Below are 9,143 nucleotides of genomic sequence, written 5' to 3' on the forward strand. Positions count from 1 at the left end.
GGGGGACATTCGGAGCGATGGCGTTTGTCTTCCCAAGTCACCGTTAAGCGTGAGGGAGCCCTGCTTTCCTGGGGATGGCTGCACACCTGCCTGCCCATGGGAAGCAGTGAATGAATTCCTTGTTCTGCTGTGCTGGCGTGCGCGGCTTTTGCTTTGCCTATTAAACTGTCTTTATCTCAACCCACGAGCTTTCTCACCTTTACCCTTCCGATCCTCTCCCCCCTCCCCTGTGAGGGAGTGAGCGGGCGGCTGGGTGGTGCTTAGTTGCCGGCTGGGGTTAAACCACGACACCAGGGGACAGGAGTTGAAGGGAAAAACTAATAAAATGTGCGTAACGGTTTTCCAACTTCCTTTCTATCACACGTACAACTTCACTATGAGGTGTAAGGGGTCCATCAGAGCAATTAAATGACTCCCTTTTAAGTTCCAGCTACAGCCGTTTTCTTTTTGTGTTACTGAACGAAGTGAGATGGCTGTACATGAGCCAATGTATTTATGGGATTTTAGATTCACAGTTACAGCCATGAATCAATGCAGAATGCCAGACCTGAGCAGCAGTAAAACTGATTAACTGTTGCTGTCCACTGAACTGCATGTAAAGGAAGCTAATTTGGGAAAAGGCAAAACAGTAAGAATGAAACACCCAGTACTTATTTTCTAACAATGAAAATAACGCTTTGCAGGATTCTTCCTCAAACAGTTCCGGAAATATACTTTATTATAACCAGTCCTGGAACTCTCCCACCATAAAAGCCAAACTTGTTATTTCTACCCTTCTTCTTCTATCAGCACTCACTGAAGGATTTTGTTTGACTCAATCAAGTGATGTATGATCACAGCAAATAATTATTAGAACAAGACCTGCTAGCTAACAGTGGTCAGTGAAAAAAAAAGTTTCCTCTCTACTATGCTCCGAAACGTTAAAACTATGCACGTGAAATGTAACACAAGTAATGTTGAATTGATATTTTCAATACTTCCCTGTCTTTTGAAATCTGCAGAAAAATTGCACGTTAGTTCTGGTCTACCGCTTGCTTCCTGCTAGTAATTTCACAAGCAAGGCACCTTACTAGTAAATTTTACTCTACCATTCTAAGATCATACTTGGCACTTACAGAGTGCACTCCATTGTGGTAGTATAGACAAAAATTTCGGAAAAAAAAACCACTTGGCTGAATGAGTATACCCCTGAAAAAGCTCCTCCTGGCACATAAATCAGGAACATGCTTAAAGGGTACTGCAAGAGAAAAAATGGAAGCAACCGGAAGCATGAAATACAGGTCCTTTACATCTTCAGATTGAAACTTCATACTCGATATATTTTAATGTATGAGAATTACTGGAGGCTGCAATAATTTTCTGCTTGCTTCACTGAAGAATGACAAAGCCTCTTAACATGAGAATCTGTGGGCTTTGCTCACAAGCAGCTAACGGAGCTAGCTGCAGGAGCAATGAATGGAAAAGGAGCCATGGAATTATACTACTGCGTTATCAATGTTTTTTTCCTCACACATTCAAGAAGTGTTTTCTATGAATATTCACACCTGCCTAAGAAAAGATGCAACGATACTTCTGAAACAGATCTTGAAACCACCAGTGCTAAATTGTGTTTTATTTCCAACAATTAGCCATTACAGTATCTGAAACAAGAAGTGTCCAAAATAAATAGCTGAAGATGAAGCATCAGAATACTACCGTCTTCGCTACTGCTGTGGCCCCCTTAATGTTTCCTGCTTTTCAGCCTTCACTCTTCAGATTCTCCCGGCCTACGGATATCATCAATCTTCAGAATCATTCTAACAACCTGAGTCGCCAGAGAAATCTGCTGCTTCTTACCAATCAAGGTTTCTATAACATGCTGCTGCTTCATATCTGCCAAAAAGAAGCAGAAGAATTAGATACCCTCCTCAAATCTAGATACAACGTTTAACCCGAGATAGTAATTTCCATGTAATTTTAAAGAACGTTTTATAATTCTTACTCTTGGCCACCATAGCTGACAAGTAATTTGTACAAACTGGAGTTTTATGTCTGGGTTCTTACCAAAGATCTCGGAACATTAAGATCCAAACTCTTTTCCCAACTAAGTCCTCCCCCGCTGTAGCTTTTCACCTTTCTGCATTGTATTTTGAAGAGTACAGTTTCCACGTACAAATATTAGAAGCATCCTAAGGGCTGAGCAACCACTAAAGAAGTTCAAATGCCATAAAGCAGAAACACCTAATCAAAGAGGGGTTACGAATTTACATAAACACGATGTCTTACATTGTGTTCCAAAATTTACCACCTTCTTTTCCAAAAAAAGCAACAGAGTAAGAGCGTGAAAAGTGTACGTCCAGATGAAAACAAGTTTTCATACATTGGTTTCTTAGTCTTCACATGCTTGTCACACGTCTATATATGCATACGCACTGGTGTGAACAACGCTACCTGAAGGTGTTTCCAACCTCTAGTTTACTTCTTCACAAGCTGTTTCTCAAAACAACTGTTTGTAGGGCTGCAGCGTAAACTGGATCACTAAAACTGCAGTGTTTAAAACACAGCCTGCTCTTGCCTTATCGTGAGCAGCTTTTACTCCTGCACCACAAGGTCAGCCAACATCTTCAACTAATCTTGCCACCAAATAAAGGTTTTCAAGCAATTACACATTTTCTACCTGGTAGACATGCATGTATCTCTCCGCCTGCACCCCCATTTATTATGGCAAGGGGCAAGAGTTGGTAACTGAAGCGATGCATGGGTTGGGGGAATTAAAAAAAAAAAAAAGAAGAAGGGGCTGAGAGGTACAATAGTAAGTGTTTTGATCTTCGGAGAAAGAAAACCCTGGTATGCTCCTCCTCCTTCTCCCCACTGCAGTTCTTACCATTCGTTCCTTTCTGCAAACAATCAATGCCAAGGGCAGGATTATTTTCTTTCACTTGCCTAGCCCGCACTTCGGTCATAGTCTGTATTGGATTCATACCACTGTTCTCCGAAAGTGCCATGGGAATTACCTCCAGGGCATCTGCAAAAGCTCTCATAGCGTACTGTTCCAAAGATGGGCACTAGGGGAAAAGAAATTTAAATTCATACAGCTGTTAACTCCAATGTTACCAAAAGCAGATTTTCACACTAGCTATAAAATATATACACGATACGCAGATTTTCCTGGGAATATGCATCTCGGTAACTGAACGAATACCTTTGGATGGTAACTACTTGCAAGTTAAAACTATTTTAAACTGCTCTTATCACAAAAGGAAAAAGGTACTGGTAACGACTTTTTACAGAGAAGGGAAGGAAGACTTTTAACATTGGTTATCAGCGCATGTCAGGAAGTTCCCCAATATGCACTTTCTGGAAGGTCTTTGAAGTTTTTTTTGGACTCTCTTAAGACGGACTTAATCCTTATTTTCCCTTCATAAATTAAAGAAAGTTGTAACCGTTCCTTTCTTACCTTATCTGCTGCTTCACTGACTGCCAAGGCACAAGAAATTTCAGCTGCACCACCACCATATACAATACGATTATCACGAATGAGATTCCGGATTACACACAATGCATCATGAAGAGATCGCTTTGCTTCTTCAATAATCTGGAATTATAAAATAGCATATATTTTACAATATACACAGCTCAAGGCCATGAAGGTGTATTTCCTAATACAGAAATGGAAACTGCAAATAAACTGTAGGATCTTTTCATGGCTCTAATGCAGCTCTGCTGCTGCTACGTTATACTAGTTCAAAATATAAAATGTTAGACATCCAGTGGCAGAGAAGGAATAAAAAAAAATACACACCTTTTCAATGTTATTTGTTAAATCTATAAATTGAAACGACAAAAACTTACATGATAAGGTCTTCAATCTTGCATATTTCCAAGACACAAACCACTTAAATGCCAACATTATTTTCAGACTGCAATTTGTGTCAACTCCCAACTTCAACAGATGTAGAAGGATTTAACAAGTTGTGCTAACCTTTAAAGCAATATTTTTGCTTTTTTAAAGAACTCTTCACACTAGAGGTTATGTTCTTTTCTTCCTAAGGTTTTTCACTCAAAGTACGACATGACCTATACTAAATATAATTTAACACTAACAGTACAACGAAGAATGAGGTTAAGTACATAAGCATTTAAAATGGTCTCATTCTGTGTGTGTGTGGGTTTGTTTTGGTTTTATTTTTTATTTTTTTTAACTGGACTAAATCAGAAATGACATACCTAGGTCTATAATAAACCCAAATCTTTCAAAAATGCTAACATGTCTTTACTCATAAAAGCGACCCTCCCATGACAAAAAACAAATTAGAGCATCCACAGGTAAAATTATTTCTATATTTATGAACTATATGGTCTAATAGTGAGAAAACAAAGTTTTCATTCAAAAACAGAGGATGTGAATCTAACGAGTGACTCCTAACACATAGTCACGACTGCTTACAACCCTCCCCCCCTTCTATTTGTCCACACTGCAAGGAAAATTTAGACAAAACCAAGAAGAGTTAATACGCTTTTGAAAGAAACTATGCATTCTGCAACTTATGTATCAAGCATTCATAACAAACTAAGCATCTCACCATTTTATTTCCTCCTCTAATGAAAATGGTCACAGCTCTGGAATTCTGACACTGTTCAATGACCAGCATTCTGTCCTTCGTTGTTCCAAAGGAGATCTCTCGGACAATACCCGCAAAACCCAGTTTCTCTGCTGTGAGTTCGCAGAAGCGAGGAACAATGCGTCCTCCAGTTGCAATGGCGATTAACTGCAGTCAAACAACCATCAATTATTTTGAGAAGACTTTTCCATTATGTTTTTCATAACATAAAGAGAAGAGAATCTGTCAAATGCCTACTCCAAAAGGTTAGCTTCCCATCAGTTCAAAGTATTTCAGGCGATGCCTTGTTTCTGCAAGCAGCGAGATTAAAGCAGAAACATTCCTAGCCACACGAAACTTTTACCAAGTAACATGCATACACTCCAATTATAAACCATTATCCCATTCATTGTAGGTTCTTCCTACAGATCCCCAATGACCTTTCTCCAATACCTACCCTACACGTGATTACGCAGTTCTACCCAGAAAGCCTGAACTTTCATTGGTACAGCGTATTACTTAACAAATGTTTGAGAACTGGTACAAAGCCCCATTTTACAAGATTTTACTTACTTCTATTTCAGGTCCACCAACCCAACGAACAGCAGGCAGCTCGTTCTGGAGCAACAAGTGATTTGCCTCATCATCAAAACCCCACTGGCAAATAGCAAGGTTTGCACCAGTGTCTTTTATCTGAAAGCAACACAGAACATCAATCTTCTGATCAGAACTAACACGGGAATGAAAAACAATCTCTTCATGGTCTTAATTCTCCTAATTTTCTCAAAACACAAGTCTGAAAAAGAACCACCTGTCACATATAGAGATCAAAGTAAATTTCAAACGAGGATGGTCTCTTACATAAACTTAACTTTTATTCATAGCCTTACAATTGCTTGTACGTTGCCTACTATCAGGATTATTAGCTCATTTCCAGAAATAAATCAATGCATTATGCTATTTTGTGCAAAGGCTATGAAAAATGTAGAAAACAGAGAAATAATCTTAAAAGACTACCTGTTTCACCATCTCTTCGAACTTCTCCTTTTCGTATTTCTGCAGTGCCTTGTAATCTTCCACAGATGTGACATCAAGCTTATGCTTGGTTTTAGGCTTAGGTGGCTCGAACGGACAAGTAAGGATTGCAATTTTAGCATCTTTAAGCTCCTGTACAATTAAAAAGTTGAGTTTTGACCTCAGTAACACCTCTTTCTTACATTTGCAAAACATACAGACGTATGTTTAAAAACACAGAGACAGGAGGAAACTTGAAGATCATTTGACTTATTCTAAAGTGAAACTAACTATACCCAAATAATTCCATCAAAAGCCTCTATAACCCACTTAGAACAAACTCCACAGCTTCAAGACACTGTTTAAGCCCTTAACAATCTTTACCAGCAGTGTCTTTTTATAGCTTAATGTTTAAAAAAACAGGAAAAAAAAACTTCAATGAAACCATTATTTGCCCTATCCACCATGACCATTGAGAATACTACGTACTCATCTCCACAGCCACCTTTACATGACTGCTGTTTTCCCCCAGTCTTCCTTTTTATAGGATAAACAAGTGTCACCTACGAGAAAAATATTTTATAATAGTAGAAATTTTAAATTGCCTCCATCTTTCTTGAAGTACGCTGCACAAAGACTTGGAGGCCTTACCTACACCAAATATAATAAAGGGACAGCTTCTGGGGTGTTCCAAACAGGACAACATGACAACTCGTAGAGCTTAAGCAGCATTTCTTGAGTTGCATTAAGCATCTTAAGCGTATCACACACTATGGATGATTATTTCCACTTCAACGCAGACCTCTACACCTGTCCTCACTTAGTTGTACAGTAACCCCCCCCCCCATAATTTCTCAATTTCTCACAATTAGTGTAAATTCTAACTTAGTCTCTTCCAACATGAAGAATTTAATGCTCCTCTCCCCTTTCTCTGTTGATATATGGGTGAAAAAACAAGCCAAACCACAACAGTGTTTAAATACTTCAGAAATGCTAGGGCAGCATTTGAAGTGGGCTAGACAATCTCATTTAAGCCATTACAGATGAGACGCACACAGTGACATCACTTACTTTAGGCATCTGTGGATGACTGAAATCTTTATCCACAATCACTCCTTTAACCAACTGTGTATCTTCCAGTCTACCTCCCACTTTGCCTTGTACTTTGATCAGCTCAAAATCAACATCTCTACGTTCCATATCTGCCACTGTCAGTACAGCATTTACAGCAATTTCTGCCATTTGTCTGTGACAACGGTTAACTCTAGGTTTAAAAAAAATACAATAAAGTTGCATTACATTTCCACAGCTTGGAAGAAAAAAGTGATTCTATCAATCTCAAACAGAAAAAAGTATCACTATAGCTAATGACTTTTGTATGCTCCATTAGAAGAAGGGGTCCTTCTTGTTTGTTCACAGAAATAAAAGATGCTAAATATGGCAGAAAACAGAACACGCAATATGGTTTGTCTAAGTAGTCTTTGTGGACATAGTCTCAAGATACAGATCCTGCAAAGGAAGCCCTTACCATGTCTGAATTTATATGCTACACATAGAACCTATAATGAAAAATGCACTTATGAAACTAGCCTATAAAAATTTTTTTTAGGGAAAACAAACAAACAAACCTTTAAAATATAACACATAATTATTTTTAAAAGGTTTGTATTACTCTTGGAATTTGCTACGATGCAGAAATCTGGAACTAACAGGTTAGAACGAAACTGATTTTGCAGCTGTTTAACCTCATGGAATTGACCCTTTAGAGAAAAAGGATTCACAATTTCTTATCCTGAGACATGGGTCCATTGAGAAATTAGCCAAAATCAAACACAAAAGAGCCTTCAGCAACCACTCCAATAACACAAACAATTTAATGATCCATCAAAACACCAGGATTTCTCCTTTCAACTCAAAGTGCTTTTAAGGGAAACTTAAATATTATTCTGAATTTTTTGTAACTTACACTTTAGAGCCTAGCGTTGTCTTTGCTGTCTGGATCAGAGGTTCAATGTTCTGTGGATCAACTGGAAAGCTGTCACTGATTTTGTCTAGATGCTCAATAGCAATGCGGGCTGCCTGCTCATAACCATCTGCTATTCTGATAGGGTGAATACCACGATCTAGTAATTGCTCAGCCTGTTCCAATAACGCTCCAGCCAGAACTATAAAACAAAATTTTAAGATAATGTTTATTCTGCCACAGATTTGAAGCATCATTTTTCCTACATTTCCAAAAGATTAAAAAGTATGCCTTCTGATTTTTTTCTGTAATATTTTAACAGTTCAAGGTTTCTTAAATGACAAAACAACCCTAAACAAACCGCTACTTGCTATGCTTAGAAAGAAAACTGCATTATGTTAGACCAAAAAGAAGCACGGACACCAATGCAGGATAGGTAGAAGATTAGGGAAGAAAATTACGGAGAAAAATTTTTAAAGTACAAAGAGGACTCTCAACACTAACTTAAACTGTAACCATACTTAGAAAAGACACAAAAGCGTCTTTCTGATTCATCTTGTTCTATACATATACATACTTCTAATACAAGAACTGACAAGAACATTGAAGCAGTAAATACTCCGAAAACGTGCTACAGAAAAGCTACTGTTACTTCACACAAAATTTCTTAAAAATAGCTGAAGCAGCTTGATTTTAAAGCTGGAAAAGCTAAGTTAAATTTAAAATATTTTCTTACCAACAACTCCAGTAGTTCCATCCCCAATCTCGTCATCTTGAGATTTAGACAGCTCCACCATAAGTTTGGCTATCTGGTGATCCACATCCATCATATTCAGGATGGTAGCACCATCATTTGTTACAGTCACCTCACCATCTTTGTCCACCATCATTTTATCCAAGCCTAAAAAAAAATACTCAAAGCATGAAGGAAAATCTAGAGCATCCAAAAAACAATTACTGAGAAAGAACCATTAAAATTATTTCATTATTACCATTGGGCCCAAGGGATGTTCTCAGAGTACTTGCTACAGCCTTTGCTGCCATTATGTGAGACTATAAAACAAAGGAGAAATAAGTTAAATCATTATCATGCATCCCAAAATTATAATATTAAGCTAAGAAAAATACAGGGGGAAAAAGCTAACGCAAGTATTGTAATTTAACTGACAACAGCCAATTATGACGGGGGGGGGAGGGATATCAACATTGGTTTTATGCCAGAAACATTTCCCGTGCCTTTTCTTGCACAGCTTGCACTTGCACCGCTAAAGCACGCAGAAGCAGAGCAGCTAAAATGACAGCCCCGAGATTTAAAGCAGGGAAGCAACAGAAGCAAGCAACGCTAAAAGGAGAAGCCCGTATAATTTTGCTCCACTCTTCCACCAGTACTTAAATCACACGCATTCACACAAGGCTGCCTACTCGCTCAGCCACGGCCTTTCTTGGGAACGAGCTTCAGACGGGGGGGGAGGGGAGTCTAAGGCAGGCGGCTGCGGCGAACCTCCCTGCAACCGGCGATCAGGAGCCACCGGGAGGGGCACGCCGCACCTACAGGGGAGACGGCCCCGACGCCACGCGACTCAGGA

The 9,143-nt window shown here is 38.8% G+C and overlaps 1 protein-coding gene across 1 annotated transcript; it reads right to left on the reverse strand.

Annotated features, from left to right (window-relative positions):
* Positions 1-1,587: 1,587 nt before the first annotated feature.
* On the reverse strand, positions 1,588-8,609 carry CCT5 (chaperonin containing TCP1, subunit 5 (epsilon)). Its single transcript, XM_009321909.1, has 10 exons — positions 8,550-8,609; positions 8,294-8,458; positions 7,561-7,759; positions 6,666-6,858; positions 5,598-5,747; positions 5,154-5,273; positions 4,563-4,748; positions 3,437-3,574; positions 2,864-3,044; positions 1,588-1,872 (listed from the first exon to the last, which is right to left on the reverse strand). The coding sequence occupies exons 1-10, from the start codon at positions 8,599-8,601 to the stop codon at positions 1,745-1,747; spliced, it is 1,512 nt and encodes a 503-aa protein (XP_009320184.1). The 5' UTR covers positions 8,602-8,609; the 3' UTR covers positions 1,588-1,744.
* Between the last annotated feature and the right edge of the window lie 534 nt (positions 8,610-9,143).

This window comes from Pygoscelis adeliae, unplaced genomic scaffold, assembly GCF_000699105.1.
Source record: "Pygoscelis adeliae isolate BGI_AS28 unplaced genomic scaffold, ASM69910v1 Scaffold144, whole genome shotgun sequence".
Taxonomy (NCBI): Eukaryota; Metazoa; Chordata; class Aves; order Sphenisciformes; family Spheniscidae; genus Pygoscelis; species Pygoscelis adeliae.

Coding starts and splice junctions, on each gene's coding strand:
- CCT5 (XM_009321909.1), bottom strand. CDS start 8,601: ATGGCAGCAAAGGCTGTAGCAAGTACTCTGAGAACATCCCTTGGGCCC. Junction 8,459..8,549: donor AACATCCCTTGGGCCCAATG/GTAATAATGAAA, acceptor ATTTTTTTTTAG/GCTTGGATAAAATGATGGTG. Junction 5,274..5,597: donor TCGAAGAGATGGTGAAACAG/GTAGTCTTTTAA, acceptor TGTTGCTTTCAG/ATAAAAGACACTGGTGCAAA.